We start from the raw sequence: 20,957 nt of genomic DNA, 5'->3' as shown, positions 1-20,957 counted from the left end.
AGATTGAATAAGTAGTGTGAAAAGATATACCCTGACACACACCCTTCCTGATTTTAAACCATGCAGTATTCCCTTGTTCTGTTCAAGTGACAGCCTCTTGATCTATGTACAGGTTCCTCACGAGCACAATTAAGTGTTCTGGAATTCCCGTTCTTCACAGCATCAACCATAATCTGTTATGATCCACACAGTTGGATGCCTTTGCATAGTCAATAAAACACAGGTACACATATTTCTGATATTCTTTATTTTCAGCTGAGATCCATCTGACATCAGTAATGATATGCCTCATTCAGTGTCCTCTTCTGAATCCAACTTGGATTTCTTTAAGTTTCCTGTCAATATACTGCTGCAACACTTTTTGAATTACCTTCAGCAAGATTTTACTTGTATGTGATTTAATGATAATGTTTGATAATTTCCATATTCTGTGCGATCACCTTTCTTTGGAATGGGTACAAATACAGATCTCTTCCAGTCAGTTGGCCAGATAGTTGTCTTCCAAATTTCTTGGCATAGCCAAGTAAGTGCCTCCAGCATGGGATGCATTTATTGAAACATCTCAATGGGTATTCTGTCAATTCCTGGAGCCTTGTTTTTCACCAGTTCCTTCAGTGCAGCTTTTACTTCTTCCTTCGATACCATCAGTTCTTGATCATACACCACATTTCATATGATCATATATGAAATGGATGAACACAACTCATAGTGAACATATAAGACAGAGTAGAAGTGCCCCATAGGGTTTTCAAGGCTGCAATCTTTACGGAGGCAGACTGCCACCTCTCTCTTCTGTGGAGCAGCAAGTGGGTTTGTACCACCTACCTTTAGGTTAACAGCCAAGTGTGTTAACCACTGCAGCACAAGTGCTCCTTAACCGTAGTGCATATCACTTTTACCTTTATTTGTTCCTCTGATTCTGGTGAAACAGCTCTCTTTGTCATAGGCACCACTGATAAAATTTTCTATGCTTTGAATTTTTGTTTTTTGCCTGCCATAAGTATTTTATTTCTGTATTTGTATAATTTCTTTGAGATTTTCAATTTCAAAAAGCATTATTTCAGCACCTCTTTTCACTCAAGCAGTTTGCTCTTCATAGTTCTGTATTCCTTCTTCTCACTCTTATACCTGGACTTATGGTAAGTCTAATTGTTAGGAAGCATTTTTTACTCCAGTCCCTTTTACTGTCTGCATGTTGGCAGTTGTATGCTCTGAATTGATGTTGAGGTGGAAGAGTTGATGAGCATGGGAATAAAATAGTCTGTGTTGGGGTGGTTGCTAGTTATTTTGGTTGGTGTCACCTCTTTCGCCTGGAGGTCAGAAGAGTCAAGGGAATGGGTGACACTTCCTCTGTGGTTCTCCCTGTTACTTGTGTTCATGGTGTAGACTGTGTACGTGTCATCTAACCAGTAAACCAATTGTTGATTTAACTCCAGTTACCAGATTTAGAAGAAAAGTGTACTCCACAGGGTTTTCAGTGGGTGATTATTTGAAAGTGGATCGCTAGACATTCCTTCCAAGGTACCATTTGATAGTGAATCTTTAATCTTTTGGTTAGCAGCTGAGCATGTTGACCATTTGCCCTACCCAGAGACCCCTATGTCAACCCCAGACTGATTCTTGTATAAGGGAAATTCTCCCTAGATTTTAGAGATGCTATTTTATGTTTTGTTTGTAGTGTTGCCAGCTTGTGATACCTACATGTGTGTTTGAACTGTACCCAACTGGTCTGCTGCCAACTTAACTCAGAAGTTTCTTCCTTCCATCTTTATGGTTTAGTCTGTTATAAGAATATAGGTGCTTCTGATAAGTACCTCAGACAGTACAGATGGGTGTAAGATAAAGAATAGAGTTTTCCAGTATCCTCCTTGATTGCCAATTTCTACTTCCCTGTAGTAACCACTGTTGACAGTTTCTTATATATGCTGCCAAAATTTTCTCTGCGTATTCAAGCATATGTATTCTTACACAAGTAGAATTTTACATGGCATCTGTTCTGTAACTTGCTCTTTTTATTTTACATTTTATCTTAAACATTTTTTTCATACTACCCAAAATCGGCCTCATTACCAATTTACTTACATAGTTTCCTTTTTTTGGTTTTGTCTCAGTCTTTGACACTGTCAATCATTATTTCTTCATGAGCACTCTCTTTCACTGTGATTTTTATAGTTCTGGCAAATCTTATCATTGTGCATTTTCCACTTACTGCCTCATATTAGATTCTCTCTAACTTCCCTTAGAGCATGTGTATAAACCATCGCAGAATTCTTCCATCACCTGTGTTTGTGTCATTCTCATCTACTTTTCTTTCTCTCTGGTCTTGCTTCTCTTATGATACTTGAAGTAACCACTTACAAGTTTAAAAAAAAAAAAACAGGTTTTATAGCTCTATAGATTCTCACTACAGCATTTAATACCATATAACTTTAGTAAAATTCATTGACCTCTCTCACACTTGATTCTCTAGTTGCAAAATGAAGACAATGATGCTTAACCCAAGTAGTGATTGTGAAGGTTACATAAAGTTTACAAGGATACTAACCAGTTTCCTAATATTTAGATGATATTTTACAAACTACCTGTTATTCAGACATTTTGAATGAAATGATAGTTCACCTAAGGAGCTCTCATGACACAGTGGTTAAAGTATTCGGCTGCTAAACTGAAGATTGGTGGTTCAAACCAATCTTTTGCTCTGCAGAAGAAAGATGAGGCAGTCTGTTTCCATAAAGTAGACTGTAGTTGGAAGCTGCCCTTCAGGTCTGGAAATGAACCCACTGTTGTTGCTTCCAGCCAAACAAAAGACAGGCCTATCAGCTGAACATTTACATTAGGTAGATACACTCCTTGGAGAGAATAATCATTGGAGAATGGAAGGGCTGTGTATGCACAGGAAGACAGCTCAGGGGGCAGGAGTATGTGGGAGGGAAGGACACAGGGAAGAGATAACTATGGGAAGGAAATGGGAGGGGAGCTATTGCATTGTGGGAAATGGCAGTCCGTGTCATGAGACAAAGTGTATATGAGGTGCTGTATAGAAAATGAATTTGCTTTGTAAACATTCACCCCCATCATTAAAAAAAAAAAAAAAAAAAAAAATCTAAGTAGAAAGTACCTTCCCTCTTTCTTTCCTCCTGCTATCCATCCCTCTTTTTCTTCCTTCCTTCTTTTTTCTTTCATTAACAACAACAACAGAAAAATGATTTACTTCTTTGGAAACCCCATGGGCAGTTCAACTGTGTCATATAGGGTCTCTGTGAGTTGGAATTAACTCAGTGGCAGTGGGTTTGGTTTTTGTTTTAATAGTTTGCTACCTCAACTTAATATAGTGAAGCTCAACTCTTTTTCTACATTGTGTAATTTAAAAATTAAGGGCTTAGGATTTCAAAAAAAAATTATGAATCAATTTATATTTATCTTTTCCTGAGAATGCCTAAAGTATCATTTCCTACACTGCTGCTTTATGTTTCTGTAGAATAGTAATACTTGTTCTAAACTTTAGAGAAATAAAAGATTCCATATTCAGTAACATTGGGGAAAATCTTGGTTAATCTAAGTAGGTTGTGTTCGAGAGAGTTTAGAATTTTAAAAATACTTATGTACCTTATGAATCTCTAATCATAGAAACTAGCACTCTGCATTTTCTGAATTTATTCCCCCATGAGACTTCCCCACCTTTTTTTTTTAATCCAAGTACATTAATTATTAGCTTATAGCAATTGCTCTAAAATCATTGGAATTACTACCTGAAATCATCTAGTTTTTTCCTACTACTGATTGTAAGTGTTTTGGAGAAATGGAAATCATATGTTGTGAAATACTGTCTTACATGAGAGAAATATAAAGTATGTAAAATAAATAGCACTTTTGAGAAATTATTATATATGTAAAGACTCATGTATAGTAATATTCATGGCAAAGTTATTTCTAATAGCACATAGCCTTTTTCAGACAAGGAGCTCTGCCTGGTGTACTGGTTAAGATATTTGGCTGCTAACCAAAAGGTTGGTGTTTTGAACCCACCAACCACTCCACAGAAGAAAGGTAGGGCAGTCTGCTTCCGTAAAGATTTACAGTGTTGCAAAATCAACGGGCATTGCTATGAGTCAGAATTGACTTGATGGCAGTGAGTTTTTTTGGGGTTAGTTTTTATTAGACAAGTAATTCAAATACAGGTAGTCCCCAAATTTTAATGGGCTTCATTTCTGACTATTCCGTGTTAAGTTGGTTCTGACGTAAGTTGAATACTTCACTTTTTTTTCATTATCATTACCTTTTATTATCAATATCTTTATAATCTGATCCTTGTCTTTAAGGATTGTAAACATTACAAATAAATTTAGATATATTTTAATGCATGCATATGTACAAAAAAAATACATACACCATGAAAATTTATGCTAACAATGAAGAAGAGTTAAATGATATTGGCATTTTGCCAGTTGTGGTAATGAATTCCATTTGTGGAAGGTTCTGGATTATCTAGATTATTCCTAGGAGTGAACATGGCATTTCTAGTCAGAAAGTTAGAGTTGTATGTATAGTTCATTTCTTTTTTTCTTCATATATTTTGCGGTAGTGTCTCACTGCTTTCTGAATCTTCCTATTGACTTTTGCAAAGTGATCGGTGTTTGAGTCCCTGTTTTCAAGCAACTGAAGCCCTTGATTTAGTTCAGAAAACTAAATCTGTATGGCAGTGTTTTGAACAGCAAATCATAAAATTGAACATCTAGGAATGAACATTTGAGGATTATAGCATCAGCAAATTACCTCTACAACATTGGATGTAATATATATTAGTAAAAGTACAATATGGAAAAAAAAGAAAGAAAAAGCAGAGAGTTATAAGACTCAGTAAGTGCAGTTCATAGTAACTAACTAAGACACGACTTAAGTCAGGAACTACCTATAGTGTTAATGCAAATAGTACAGTCCTCACAAGGATGAAAAGAGTGAACTATATCAACATATGCAAACGCAAATAGTCTAAACAATGTATAAACAACCAAACTCATTGCCATCGAGTTGATTCTGATTCATAGTGACCCCTCCTTGGGCTTCTGAGGTGGTATCTTTATGGAAGTACATTTCCCAGTCTTCCTTCTGAGGAGTGGCTGGTGGGTTTGAACTACCTTCTGCTGACTTTCTGGTTAGTGGTCAAGTGCCTTAGGCACTTCACCACCAGAGCTCCTAAACAATGTATATTGAGTGGAAAATTAAGATGTAGGATAGGATGTATTTAAGAGTGAATGAGAGGGTGGGGAGAATTTTGGGGGATGGGATTGAAATGGATAGGTAAAAGGGACAAGGTCCTTGGGTGGGTGGCACAAATGATTATGTACTTGAATACGAGCCAAGTGGTGGTGGTTCAAACCTACCCTCCCTATGGATGCTTTGGAAGATAGATTTGGTGATCTGCTTCCAGAAGTTCACAGCCTTAAATACCATACAGAGCACAGTTCTAATCTGCATACCCAGGGTCACCATGAATCAGAACTGACTCAGGGCAACAAACAGCAACATAGGGGACAAAAAAAAAAAAAAAAGAAAAATCAAGACAAGCCATGTGTTGTTTGATGGAGACTACGCAATAGAAGACAGAGCTAGTATCATCCAAAGTCTATGCACCTGAAGTCCAAGGAAAAGAAATTTAAATAAAATCAATAGCTTTCCTATGATTTTGTAACAATGAGTGGTAAAAATAGCATAAGATAACTAGGTATGAATTTAGCAAGAAGCAAGCAGAATCCATATGAAAACAAAGCAAAATAAAATTTTGAAAGGGAAGGCAAAGGAAAACTGAAATGGATATACATTTTTGTGTAGGTTGTCAGATAAAAAGACTGAGTTAGACCCCCTTACTGCTGCTTTCAGACACATTTTTATTAACTAGGAAGGTGCCATCACTAACTTACCATAAGCAAGGCATGTGATGAGTTGGGTCTGCAGCAGGCCTCCTCCTCAGCATGGTCAATTGAACCTAAAACTGTTTCAAAATCATCAGTACTTTGTTTTCTCCTTTGAATGGAGCTAAGTGAGCCCTGGTGATGCATCAGTTAAGCGTTCAGCTGCTAATTGAAATGTTAGTGGTTCAAACCACCCTGCAACATCTTGGAAGAAAGAGCTGGCAATCTGCTCCTGTAAAGATAACAGCCTAGAAAACCCCATGGGGCAGTTGTACTCTTTCATATAGGATTGCTCGGAGTTGGAGTGGATTCAATGGCACCTAACAACAATAACAATTGTCCTTTATAATTAATAATTCTGTGACCCTTATCTCATTTACATCATGCTATGAACATTTACCTCTCTTTAAAAGATTGGACTTTCAATGGTTAAAAATTTTCAGTGAATTTAGGGGTGACTTAGATATCTAGTAAGGAACTCTGGTGGTATAGTGGGTAAGGCAGTTAGCTGCTAACCAGAAGGTTAGTGGTTCAAACCCACCAGCTGCTCCATGGGAGGGATGAGACAATCTATTTCTGTAAAGATTTACAGCCTTAGAAACTTAATGGGGGTTGCTATGAGTCAGAATTGACTCAATGGCAGTTTTTTTAAGTTATCCAGTACTGCACAATTGAAATTTACATTTTGGAAAATTAAACAGTAGATCCTCAGAACTTAAATATTACAAGTGAATGGCTTTAACAAACAGAAATTTATTCTCTCATAGTTCAAGAGTCTAGAAGTCCAAATTTAGGCCAGCAGTTCTAAGGAGGCTTATTTTCTGTGAAGTCTGGGACCTCTGGTGGTGTAGTGCCTAAGGCACTTGACTGCTAACCAGAAGCCTAGTGGTTCAAACCCACCAGCCACTCCTTGGAAGGAAGACTGGGCAATCTACTTTTGTAAAGATACTGCCTCAGAAATCTGAGGAGGGGTTGCTATGAGTCAAAATCAACTCGATGGCAGTGAGTTTGGGTTCTTTTTTTGGTCTTGGGAAAGGTCCTTATCTCCCTTGAACATCTGTGGGCCTGGTATTCCTTGGAGATCTCTATGTATCTTGGCTTCAACCTTCACTTGAGTCTAATATATTCTCAGTGCAGGATTCCTGGTCCAAAGGCCATGCTCTGCTCTGGCTCTTCGTTCTTGATGGTATGGATGTCCCCTTTTCCTCAATTCACTTCTCTCACCTTTTATCTTCTAAGTGAGATAAAGGGTGACGTAAGCCATACCTTAGGGAGACTCCCTTTATGTCAGATCAGGCCTGTGACCCAAGTAAGGCTGTTGCATCCCACTTCAATCCCCTTACAACTGATTGACTGATCATATCAGACCACATATTAGGAGATGATTACTTAATTACATAACTGCCAAATGACATCATAACATAACTGCCAAGCCACTGAGAATCATGGCCGACCAAGCTAAGTTGACCCATATTATGAGGGGACACAATTTAATTCCCTTTAATACAAGGGGATTGTGTTAAAACTTTTCTTACCTTTTCCCATTAAAAACCTAAATGTGATTTATGTTCAGACAAAATTTTTAAATAGTAATTCCCTCTAAAAGAAAACCATACTTCTTTAAGATAAAAAAAAAGATACACTTAAGGAGATACTTATGAACATAAACAATAATCTTCTTGTATGAATTCCAAATTTGGCTTAAGTCAGTCTGGAATATTTATTGTTCTCTAATTTGGTATAGTCTGAGTCCCAGAAGACCATTGTGTTGCACACACTTCATGATACTGTGTTGGAAGGGGACAGGCATTTCATCATTCATCTGATACCAGCTGATGACGTAGAAATATCTCCAGAGAAAGGTAAGAAAAATTTACATTTTGAGAAAACAGTAGATACCCAGAAAAATATAAGCAAATAATCAATAGTTACAAAGATGGGCAGCTTTAGGTTTCATAGTTCTTCCAGAGTTTGCATGTTATAAAATTAAAACACAAAGATAATTGTTTTCCATCCATATTATAGGTGAAAAGTTTTTAGAATTTTATTACCCAGTGCTAGTAAGATTATAGGTCAAAAATTTTAACTTAGTGCTTTTTTTTTTTAAATAAAAATGTTCATTGTGACAATGGTTACTGAATAAAATATGGAAGTTTCTTAAAAGGTCCAACAATAAGAGATTGGTTAAATATGACAGAATGGTATACAACCATTCAAAGTGAGGTAGCAAAGTAATCCTTAATTACATTAAAGTTAAGAACATTTAGTTACATGATAATTACTATGTTAATAAAGTGAGGATCATAGCAATATGTTCAATATAATGCCATTTTTGTCATACATGTTATTCATGTGCTTGAAATTATTTATTTGAAGTGTTAATAGTGATTATTAATTACTTGTATTTTCTGAACATGTTTGCAAAGATCACAGATTACTTTTATAAGTTATTTTAAAATTTAGCATGTAGCATAGTGCCTAAGGAACTTGACTAGTAACCAGAAGCCTGGAGGTTCAAACCCACTGGCCACTCCTCTGAAGGAAGGTTGGGCAATCTACTTCCATAGCTATACTGCCTTGGAAACCCAAGGAGGGATCACTGTGAGTCAGGTCCAACTCGACAGCATATAACAACCACAACATATTTAGCATTTTAATATTTCACCCCATCTGTACCTATTTTCATCTGAAAGTAGTTACTTAGATTTTGACATTTCAGAAACAAGCATCATAATTCTCAATGGCCTGTCGTCCATATGATAAAGTTGTTTCTTGGATCTGAGAGAAGATAAATGGTTTCAAAAATGGTCTTATTGTGCTACAGATGATAATAACCACAAAAAATGTCCAAGAAACTTTGGTATGAGGGCTGCTATATGCCTTTTATGCCACCATGAACTTCATCCTATGCAGGGGGTGGTGACCAAAAGCAGAAGTTGGTGGCCAAGGAGATTCCCAAAATGCAGCATGTATTACTGTATGTATATGTGGTTGTTATTCTTTCTGCAATTTTATGTAAGACAACTTATCACCAAGCTGGTTAGGAAATCATAACACTGCATATATCCTTCTCTAAGTTTTAAATAAGCTAAGTTGTTACATTAAGTTGAAAAAACAGGGTAGATATCCTTTAGGCTATCTAAGACACAAGGAGCCCTGGTGGCGTAGTGCCTAAGGCATATTTGACTGAAAACCAAAAGGCTGGACACAATAACAAGACTATGTAAATGGATTAGGGCAAATGTTTTCTCTCTCTCTCTCTATATATATATATATAAACAGTCAAAATGTATTTCCATCTGACTGTGACATACTTCTGTTGTTGTTGTGTGCCATTGAGTCGGACCCCACTCATAGCGACCCCTCCTTGGGTTTCTGAGGCGGTATCACTACGGAAGTAGATTGCCCAACCTCCTTCCAACATACTTAGGTGTGATAAACTATTCATGATTTCATGAAGAAAAGGAGAGTACAGAAATCTAGTGTTAGGAGAGCACAAATATATGGAAAACCTAATCTCTGATTCTGGAAACAACTTTCTTCACATTACAACTAAATTATAATATGATTACCCAGACTACTCTACAGTTTTTATTTCCATTTCAGTCATATGCTTTTAGATAGTAAAGTGATTATAGAAATAATTGACATCTTTTTATAAATTCTTGTGGACAAATGGTAGAGTCAGAAATAATCATAAAAGTGCTCCTAAGAATTCTTACTTTTCTGACATAGCCAATTGAAACTGAGCTATAATATGTAGAAATGAATGAATGCAAATGGTAGAGAACTCGGTTATCATGTGAGTGATTGTCATAGTTATCTAGTGCTGCTAAAATAGAAATAACCACAAGTGGGTGGCTTTAACAAAAAGAAGTTTATTTATTCACAGTTTAGGAGTCTGGAAGTCTCTGTCAGTTCTGGAGGAAGGTCCTTGTCTGTTTGAGTTTTTGCTCCTGGGTGATCTTTATGTGGCTTGGCGTCTCCCTTCCCCTATATCTGCTTCTCTCACTTGCTTGTTTAATGTCTTTTATATCTCAAAAGAGATAAATTTAAGACATACCCTGCACCAATTCTGTCTCATTAATATAACAAACACAACCTTGTCCCAAATAGGATTGTGATCACTGGCATAGAGGTTAGGATTTGCAACACACATATTGGCGTCACACTTCAATCCATAACAGTGATAATAGAACTGATACCCACACTTTCTTATCCCTTTTGTTAAAGCATCAGTAAAGTGTGATCTTGGGCTCACTTGCCTCAGGGTCCTCAATGCCTTTATGTGCCTCTATGTCCTGATCAGCAAAATGGTGATAATGTTCATACTTAATTTATGTGATTATCATGAAGGATTAAATAGTATCTGTAAAGCTCTTAGAATATTGCCTGGTATATATGAGTGCATACATGAATTTATTACATACGTGGTATACATCATCTTCAATTTAGGAAGTGCATCAATAATCATTCGGGGAGATTCAGGCCTGTCAGGAGAAGTTGGGATAGCTCCATCATCTAGGAGTGTCCTCATTGGGGAACCTTCAGCCAAATATAATGGCACTGCTATAATCAGGTAAGGGCTCCATGATTTTTCTTTACCTTGTGTTTTGGTTACCTCTAGTGCTGGCTCTGATGGGAATACAACAGGTGGATGGCTTTAACAAACAGGAGTTTATTCTCTTACAATTTTGGAGGCTGGAAGTCTGAGTTTAAGGTGCCAAGCTCTAGGGGCTGGGTGGAAAGCCCCTCAACCTTGGGCTTCAGCTCTGTCTCTTGCTCCTGGCCCATTGAGCTGGAGGCATCCCTTCACTCAGGCAGCTGCTGGCTACAGAGGCTAACACGCCCAAGGCTGACAAATAAAAATGACACAGTCCCAATATTACCAAACAACATGGTAGGCCATTGGTTCAAGTCCATTAAGAGTCCCACGATCAGCAGAGAACATGGCAGGCTGCTGAACAATGACTTGACTACATGCAGGATTGAAGGGTGCCAAAAACTACAGACCATTCCCAAAGCTTCTCCTTACATATTGGGAGCAGACCACATCCATAAGGAAGCTACTCAGCTGCTCATAGTAGATTCCACTATGGAGTTGGTTACCAGTCTTATCATAGGGAATACTACATCCAGGTGCCCAGCCACTTAAAACCAGGCCAAGACCAGTTGACACATCACCTTAACTACCGCACCTTGGTAGGGGTAATGGAGTTTTTTGTTTTAATTTAATTTTTGTTGTGATTTGGGTGAAAGTTTTCAGAGCAAAGTCATTTTCCATATGGCAGTTCATATGCATTTTGTCTCATGACATTGACTACAATTCCCCACAGTGTAACAGCTCTCTTCCTACTTCCTCCCCGTAGTTACCTCTTTCCTGTGTCCTTCCCTCCCATGCACTTCTGCCCCCTGACATGTCTCCCTGTGTAAACACTGCCCTTCTATTCTCCCATGATTAATCACTCTGAGGAGTGTATCTATTTCATGTAAATGTTCACTCTTATATATACTTGTCTGTGTTTGGCTGGAAGCCACAGGAGAGAGTTCAATTCCAGACCTGAAGGTGGCTAGGGATCATAGTCTCAGGGGTCTTGCCAGGTTCTATCAGACCAGCAAACCTGGTCATTTTTTTTTACAGTTTTGAGTTTTGTTCCTCATTTTTATCCCACTCTTTCTGGGTAATGGGGTTTTGTTTAAATTATTAGCATTTTTATGCTTTGAATACATTGTTTTCAATAGTTATATAGTCTTTAAGCATTATCGTTTTATGTGTTAATTACATCCTGTGGAAAGTAAAACAGACTTTTGACAGACATTGAAAAAAATATTCTGATCTATCCTGAAATTGGAGTCCCTGGGTGGTATAAAAGATTGACACATTCAGCTGCTAACCCAAAGATTGGAGGGTTGAGTCTATCCAGAAGTACTTTGGAAAAAGGCCTGGCAATCTCATCCAAAAAATCAGCAACTGACACCCTGTGGGGAGCTGGTCTGCTCTGACCCATGGGGTTACTATGAGGTGGAACTTACTCGATGGCAACTGGTTTACTTTGAAGTGCGATCATAAGAAGGTTCCTGACTTTTGTGGAGTCATTTGTGCAGTCTATGCAGAGGAAAGCATATTGAGTAGAGATCAAATCTATGCTTTAAGCCTCATTTCTAACTATGTGAAATAAGAACATTACTTTATCTCTATAAAGCTTGTATGTTTTAGCTGCAAAGCCATTCTGTAGAGTATTGTCAACATTTTATGATTCTCAGTGTTCTAAAATTAGATCCTTGTCATATACCTGTTTTGACCACAGACCAATTTGCTTACCTCAGCTTTTCTTATGAGGGGCAGCTATAAATCAAATAGTTGGATTTGACTTATTACTTTATCTTTTTCATTGGTTTTCTATTAGCATATGCATGTATGAAGTGTTTACTGTCCTTTAGAGAACTTTGTCAGACTAGTCACGTTTTGTACCTCGTATTTGAAAAGTCTGTGAATACTTTTTTTATTCCTTTGAACCTTCCACTTTTACTATTCAGCTTTTGCCAGTGTTCTTGTCCAGATAGATATATACTAGCTCAGTACTTTGAGTGTAACTGTCTTGAAGTTATAATACTTTCTTTTGGTTTAACATTAATAGATGATATTATTTAAAATCACAAACATTTTTGTAGTAATAAAACTCATTTATTTTTGAAAGACACAGAAAATGTTTAGGAAAGATTCCTTCAATAAAAACATATTAAATAAACTTTTGTTTGTCGTAGCCTTGTTCGTGGCCCAGGGATTTTAGGGGAGGTCACTATGTACTGGAGAATATTCCCTCCTTCAGAGAGGCAATTTGTGGAAACATCTGGAAAACTGACAATGCGAGATGGGCAATCTGCAGCCGTTGTATTAATACAGGTATAATTACTGGTTTCTGTTATTCCCTTTGCTCTACGTGTGCGTATGTGTTGAGAAGAGAAGGGCAATGGTTAATATTACTGTTTTTTGTTGTTCATATAATAGATATATTTCTTTTATTACTGTTTGTTATTGTTCATATAATAGGTATATTTTTTAAAAATTTATAGATTATAATGTTGTTTTGTTTACCTAATTGTGCTCTAACAGGAATATACCACAAATGGGAATGGCTTGAACAAACAGGAGTTTATTCTCTTACAGTTTTGGAGGCCAGAAGTCCAAGTTCAAAGTGCCAGGCTCTAGGGGCTGGGTGGAAGCCTCTCAACCTTGGGCTTCAGCTCTGCCTCTGCTCCTGGCCCACTGGAGCTAGAGGCATCTCTTCACTCAGGCAGCTGCTGGCTGCTGAGGCTGACAACCCAAGGTTGACAAGTAAAAAGGCACAGTCCTGATATTACCAGACCACATGGCAGACCATTGATTTGAGTCCCATTAACAGTCCTAAGATTGGCAGACAACGTGGCAGACTGCTGAATAATGACTTGGCTACATGCAGGATTCAAGTGTGCCAAAAAACTAGAGACCTTCCTCAAAGCTGCTTCTTCTGTACTGGAAGCAGTCCATATCCCTAAAGCAGCTACTCAGCTGCTCTAGTAGATGCCACCATGGAATTGATTGCCAGTCTCACCATGGGGAATAACTACATCCAGCTGCCCAGCCACTCAACTGGGCCCAGCCAAGGAGGTGACACACAACCTTTACCACAAATGTTCATGGCTCTTTTTGTCTGTCTCTAGGCTATGAGTGATGACATTCCTGAAGAAAAGTGTTTCTTTGAGTTTCAGCTCACTGGAGTCAGTGAGGGAGCAGTGCTGAGTGAATCCAGCAGAACTGCCAACATCACAGTGGTGGCCAGTGACGTTCCTTATGGCCGGTTTGCCTTCTCACATGAACAGCTGTGGGTGCCAGAAGACGCACAAAGGGTATAGAGTGAAATGCTTGAAGTTTGAAATACCATTTTTGTTTTGATATTTTGAGTTATCTATACAGTGTTTTCTTGCTCATATTCCAAAGTTTTCACACATTAGTTTGCTTCTAGCATCATTTTGACATATAATTTTTTAACATAATTTCACTAAAGAGAATCATTAATTAGAGACTATGAAAATTAAGTATTCAGTAGATTAAACATCCAAATCAAATCCAAAAATGCCTCTCATGTAGGTCAACATTACAATCATCCGTTTGGGTGGATCTTTTGGCTTCGTGAGGCTCTGGTATGAGACTGTGAGTGGAAGTGCTGAGGCCGGCTTGGATTTTACTCCTGCGGCAGGGGAGCTTCTCTTTGAACCAAGGGAGATGCTGAAAAGTATGCATATCCAAATACTTGACGATGACCTTCCTGAAGGCCCTGAAGAGTTTTCTCTTGCAGTTACAAAGGTGGAACTCCAGGGAAGGTAAAGTAAAAAAGAAAATTAGAAAAATGAAAGAGAGAGGACAGAGAGAGAGGGAGAGAGGGAGGGAAGAAGGAAGAAAGGAAGGAAAGGAGGGAGGGAAAGTGAGAAAGAAAGAAAGAGCTACATTGTGTAGAGATTATTATCAAACTGTAAAATAGTTCTTTCCCTGCTCTCAGATTTATGCAATGTAATGTAATGTATTACAGGATGTAATAGGAAAGTTATGACAAAGGCAAAATATCGTTTCTTTTTTTCAATTTTCTAAAATATAATTTTATTTTTTCATAATTAAAAGTATTTGTTGTGTTGATTCACTCTGTATGGCCCAGGAGTTGAACATGACACTGTTGTGTAGTAACTCAAGAGGAAATAGCATAACTGTTCTCTAGGTCAAAGGTCAGCTCTGTGACACCATTTGCTTCTCCCAGTTTCTACACCTAAGAAAAGGTTGGGACAGGGAATTTCTGGCTATTTTGTGTTCTTTTCAGATGAATGAGGATAGGCACTTGTGCAATAGCAGTTTTAAAGCAGGGGAACAAACATGAGTCAAAGAAAGTTGGCCATTTGTGTGTACCACGTTTTCACTGAAGATCAGTAATTACGCATATGAAGCCCTTCTCACTGTCTTAATCATGTTAATAAACCATATGGAACCTTGTTGACAAGGTGGCAAACACGTTAGCATGCTTCAATACCCTTGGATGGAGGAGCCCCTCTGCACTAGTAATTAATGCAGAACCTGAGAGGATTGGGCCTTCATATAGAATAATATTTACATTTATTTAATATCTAAAGACTTTTTTTAGTGCATGAATTGTTTATCATTTGCTGCATAAATTGCCAAGCTTTAAAAATCTTTCTTTTTCTTTTTTTTAAATTGAAAACATTTCATTCAGTGACTTAGGTAAGGTGTATATTATTCCACTTGGGGGATAATAAATATTGTGGGTTCATATACACTCAATTCTTAGGTTTCCCAGAAATGAGTCAAATGGCAGTAGGAGAGAATTTGTATTCATTTAAAATATGTTAAAATTTGTGCTGGTCACTGATTGCTTTAATTAAATAAAAGTTGGTAAAAGTAGCTCATTAAATGCAGACCTGTATCTGGATTATTGGCTGAGTAAGACTTAGGAGCTCTGATGATGTAGTGCTTAAGGCATTTGACTGCTGATCAGTAGGCTGGTAGTTCAAACCCACCAGCCACTCCTTGGAAGAAGGTTGGGCAATCTATTTCCATAGTGATACCACCTTGGAAACCCAATGAGGGGTCACTATGAGTTGGATCCAACTCCACGGCAGTGAGTTAGTTAGTTTGTTTTTTTTTGGTTTGAGTAAGACTTGATGATTTTGCCCTCTTTACTACTCAATATTGTTATGAACAGAATCAGTTTCTATTTAAGTTTAATTCTGGGGAAACACGTTTTTTATTCCAGAGAAATTTCTAGACTTCTTTTAATCTGAAAAGGAAAGTATTATCCAGTGTGTTTCCTTTTTTTGCCTAGTTGCTAGAAAATTTACTGCTTTGGTATTCAATATAGTAATCTGCTGGTCAACAACCCAGCTGGACTCCTGGTAAAAGTTACTCTGACCATTTAATATTTTAACTTAGTTTTAAAATTTTGCCTTATATGTAGTCTTACTAACCATCTTCCAGCCTTTCAGAACTCAAGAATATAAATACCACATAAGTAGAATTTGGGAACTGAAAGAAGAATTAAGATGGTTAAGTGCCATTTTTTTACCATTAGGAATTAAAGAATGGTATAAAACTCTGAAAGTCAAAATTTTTTTGATGGGAATAGTATCTATCTAAAAAAAAAAAAACCAAAACAAAGAAAAATTATAGAAATATGTCATTAAAGAAGAGAAGCATTGATTATAATTTATTTCCTCAGAATTGAACATATTTTCTCAAATATTGATGGTTTAGCTTGAAATTTAATTAGTGGCATGGCATCCATCATTTCTCAACCTAAAACTGTAAATCTCAAGCCTGGCTGGTTTACTAGCTTTTAGTGCACTGTAGCTTAATGTACATTCCCCTTCTTGGCCCATTACTGTAGTAGGTGTTCAGAGTGTATTCCTAATCCAAGGAATTGTTTACTCCAGCTTCCCTATTTCTTAATAGTTTTATCATCTTACCACTGCCCAAGTGTCGTAACTTTATAGCAGTTTTGGTTTCATGCAGATAGTAATAATGGAGAACAACACAGAAAATTTTTTCAAAAGCAATCATTCCAAACAATAAAAGGAAAGGAATATTAGTTTAGGGAATCCTATGAAGGATTAACAGACCTAATAAGTCTAGATTTTAGGAGCTAAAGGAACCCTTCAATTCATGTTAAGCAATTACATACTTCTTTTATTTCCTTTTTCATGAATTTGCAAGAGGGTATGATTTTACTGTCCGAGAAAATGGACTTCAGATCGATCAACCTCCCGAAATAGGAAACATTTCCATTGTTCGAATCATAATAATGAAAAATGATAATGCAGAGGGTATCATTGAATTTGACCCAAGGTATACTACCTTTGAAGGTAGGTTCAGTTACCCTTACTTATAAGTAAGTACTACCACTTTCTGAATTACATAGTGTCTGAGCATGACATTGTCATGTTGCCAGTTTAAATTCCTATGTATAAAATTACTAGATGAAGTGTGTATGTGTGTGTGTGACATGCACACACATACACAGGTTCTTATATATTTATATATTTATGTTTAAAATGTATTTTAAGTTATATTTGGATAGTCTTGAATCTTACTTGTGGAAGAACTTGAATATCTTTGGAGAACTTTGGACAGTGTGTATTTAAATTTATAATGTAACTTCAGTATTATTTAGCCATGAGTTGGAATCGACTTGATGGCAATGAGTTTAATTTTTTTCTTTTTTTTTTTAGTTTAATGTACATTCTGTTAAATGATACTTTAATATGCAGAGGTTAACTTGACTTAAGAAGACATAAAGATAATTTGGAAAAAAAAATAAGTTGAAATGAGACATTGAAGATTCATTTTCAGATTCACAAGTAGATTTCATTGGAACTGGAAATGTTAATAGAATTTATATTTGGACTTTTAAAACATTCATATGATATAAATAAATAAGCCTCATTTATTTTTATCTTATTTACACTTCAAATAAATATATATAAACAGTAGAGAGTGGTTTCCTTTGAGTACACATAATGTAAGTATTTTTTTATTTCTGTTCATCTAGCATTGTCTTGGAAAGCAAAGGTCATTTAGGAAGAATGGAAGAATGCTTATGCTAGTGGTTTAATATGTTATTTAAATTCTAACTTATATTGCTCACTAAAACTTTGACCTTTTGATAAACTACATTACTCACAAAATATAAGAGTCATGAAATGTTTACGAATCATTTGTTGAAAGTGATAAATGAACTATGAAAACAATTGTGTGCTTGCATTGTACCTTGGTTTTTAATGCCATGTTTAATTTGGCTAAAATCTTATAAAAGACAGTCACTTTGCCTGACTTTCTAATTAATTCTAAATTCCTGTTGCAGTGGAAGAAGATATTGGGACGATTATGATCCCAGTGGTGAGACTTCATGGAACTTACGGCCTTGTGACAGCTGATTTCATCTCTCAGAGTTCCTCTGCCATTTCTGGTGGTGTTGATTATTTACTGCATGGTAGTACTGTTACTTTTCAACATGGGCAGAACTTAAGTTTTATAAATGTCTCCATCATTGATGATGATGAAAGGTAATAACAGAAAATAAAATATTATGAACATATAGAAAACACAAAAGCCATGGTTGCACAATGGTTAAGTACTCTGCTGCTAACTTAAAGGTTGGTGGTTCGAAGCCACCCAGCAGCTCCATAGGAGAAGAGACCTGGTGATCTGCTCCTATAAAAATTGCAGCCTAGAAAACCTGATAAGACAGTTCTACTCTGTCACATAGGGTCACTATGAGTAGATCATTAACTCGGCACATAACAACAAAAACAGCACTTATATACATCTTTCCTCAAAGTTTTAAATAATCCATATTCCCAATGAGGAGAAACAAATGAGAAATTTTTTTGTGGGGTGCTGATCTTTGGAAAAGAGGCGCTGGGAGGTTGTTGTGGTTGCATAAGCCACTTTTTTTTTTTTTTTAGTAGAAGAAATAGCTTCTATTCCTTTAGATTTGTAAAACTTTAATCAGAATGTGGAACCATTCTTCAATTCCTTTCCTTAATGTACTAAGCAATTAAAAGAGGTGGGTGGGGGAATGGAAAAACTAATAACTGTTTTCAGATTATATAATATTGATGTTGATCATTCATGCTTTTAGCCAAGCACCCTCTACTTACTACTTGGTGTGTGACTACTGTTCTTTGAATATGTATGACAAATTTGGGAATTACTAGTTATTTGGATTTTAGAGGCATTTTAATATGTTTAGAGTCACAGAATTGCTCTAATCTTGGTATGCAGTGACTTTGACGAGCCCATTGAAATTCTGCTTGCTGGAGCTACTGGTGGAGCAGTCCTTGGGCGCCACCTACTGAGCAGAATCACCATTGCCAAGAGTGACTCTCCCTTTGGGGTTGTAAGATTTCTCAATCAAAGCAAAATTTCTATTCTTAACCCCAATTCCACAATGATTTTATCTTTGGTATTGGAGCGAACTGGAGGACTCTTGGGAGAGATTCAGGTAGAGTTATTCTTTTTTTTTTTTTAACATTTTATTGTGTTTTAAGTGAAATTTTACACAGTAAATTAGTTTCCTGTTTAATAATTAATGCACAAATTGTTCCATAACACTGGTTGCTATCTCCCACCATGCCCACCCCCTGCTTTCTCTCTCTGCAGTGTCAGACCTGTCACCACCCTGCCTTCCCTGTTTCCCTGCTCCTCCTCACCTTCTCATCTTTGCTCTTGGTCAAATACTGACATTTGGTCTTGACTAGTTGATTGTTCTAAGGAGCACTTTCTTCTTGGGTATTATTGTTTATTTTATGAGCCAATGTATTATTTGGCTGAAAGGTGATCCCTGGGAGTGGATTCATTCCAAGTTAAAGGGCCAGAGTATTGGAGGGATTCCTTCAATCTCTACTAGTCCAGTAAGTCTACCCTTTTTTATGGATTTGAGTTTTGTTTTGCATTTCTCTCCCATTCTAACTGGGACAAGTAGAGTTATTCTTACTACGGTTTTTAAAATAATTTTTGTTAGACTAAAGGAAGGTTGGGCAATCTACTTCTGTAGTGATACTGCCTCGGAAACCCAAGGAGGGGTCGCTATGAGTTGGGTCCGACTTGACAGCACATAATAACAACAACAACAAGTATCATGTTAGATTTTCATTTCATTCCTCAAATATAGTCATTTATTAACAATCTATAATTTATTAAGGAGCTCTGGTAGTACAGTGCCTAAGGCACTTGACTGCCAACCAGAAGGCTGGCTGTTCAAACCCACCAGCCACTCCTCGGAAGGTAGGTTGGGCAATCTACTTCTGTAGTGATACTGCCTCGGGAACCCAAAGGAGGGGTCACTATGAGTTGGGTCTGACTTGACGGTACATAACAACAACAACAACAACATAATTTATTAATTCCCTGGTAGTTGTAAAGCAGTTTCTAAGTACTTTGAGGTACCTAAAAATGCGTAAGACATACATCTGTCTTTGGGATGCTCTTGAAAGCAAGTTAGAATTTAAATGAATGATTCTGGTAAAAATGTATGAATTCAACAAATATTTGTTGAGTGCATTCTGTGTGCCAAATCCTGTTTTGTTGTTGTTGTTGTTATGTGCCGTCGAGTAGGCCCCGACTCATAGCGACTCCTCCTTGGGTTTCCGGGGCAGTATCACTACGGAAGTAGGATTGCCCAACCTTCCTTCCGAGGAGTGGCTGGTGGGTTTGAACCGCCAGCCTTCTGGTTAGCAGTCAAGTGCTTTAGCCACTAGGCTACCAGAGCTCCCAAATCCTGTTTTAGGCACTGACAAATACACTGACAAGACAGTCCTTGTGTCTGTTCTCATAGGGTTTATTCTTCCTAGTGGGCAGAGAGATGAACATGAACGATTAAAGAAAAAAAAGGAAATTATCTGATAATATTAAGTATTCTACAGGAATGTAAAATTTGAAGATATGGTAACGTGTGATCTGCTCACTACATTAGATTAGGTGGTGAAGGTGATATTTGAGATGAAAGCTAGGTAGTGAGTAAGAGATGGTAATGTAATTACTAGAGGGGTGAGTGAGTATTTGGGGCAGAGGGAATGGCTATCACAGAGGCACAAGCTTGACATATTTGAGATGTGGAGAGGTACATGTGATGGGATACTTAGAGGTAAAGACAACGATACAAGGTTGATCAGAGGTCCACCAGTGTTTGATAATGTAGAACCTTGTAAACCAGGTTAAACATTTTGTTCTAATTGCAAATCAAATGTCATTAGAGAGTTAATCAAGAGGACAGTGTCACCAGCTTATCACTTTAGGCATTTTGTGTGTGGCTGCTGTGAGGAAAATGAATTGTCAAGATACTGGAGAAGAAACAGGGAGAAGAGTTAGGGGGATATTACCCTCTGTTGTCTACACAAAAGGTGACATTGGCTTGTACAAGGGTGATAGAAATGGATAATGCAAGAGGTGACTAGACATGGAATATATTTTGGAGAGAAAAAAATCATTGGGGTAGAGCAGAGGCTGAG

General features: G+C 37.2%; 1 protein-coding gene across 1 annotated transcript in view; it reads left to right on the top strand.

The window, feature by feature from the left end:
* Positions 1 to 20,957, top strand: part of ADGRV1 (adhesion G protein-coupled receptor V1) — a 947,781-nt gene that overhangs the window by 253,910 nt on the left and 672,914 nt on the right. The window contains exons 59-66 of the mRNA XM_007943393.1: positions 7,654 to 7,771; positions 10,365 to 10,488; positions 12,675 to 12,813; positions 13,611 to 13,796; positions 14,038 to 14,270; positions 16,663 to 16,811; positions 17,810 to 18,011; positions 18,733 to 18,952. Of these exons, the coding sequence (XP_007941584.1) occupies positions 7,654 to 7,771; positions 10,365 to 10,488; positions 12,675 to 12,813; positions 13,611 to 13,796; positions 14,038 to 14,270; positions 16,663 to 16,811; positions 17,810 to 18,011; positions 18,733 to 18,952 (1,371 nt within the window). The remainder of the gene's footprint in view (positions 1 to 7,653; positions 7,772 to 10,364; positions 10,489 to 12,674; positions 12,814 to 13,610; positions 13,797 to 14,037; positions 14,271 to 16,662; positions 16,812 to 17,809; positions 18,012 to 18,732; positions 18,953 to 20,957) is intronic.

This window comes from Orycteropus afer, unplaced genomic scaffold, assembly GCF_000298275.1.
Source record: "Orycteropus afer afer isolate SDZICR_OR568_19922 unplaced genomic scaffold, OryAfe1.0 scaffold00105, whole genome shotgun sequence".
Lineage (NCBI taxonomy): Eukaryota > Metazoa > Chordata > Mammalia > Tubulidentata > Orycteropodidae > Orycteropus > Orycteropus afer.
Note: the sequence above shows the minus strand (reverse complement) of the source record. Positions and strands in the feature narration are given on the sequence as shown.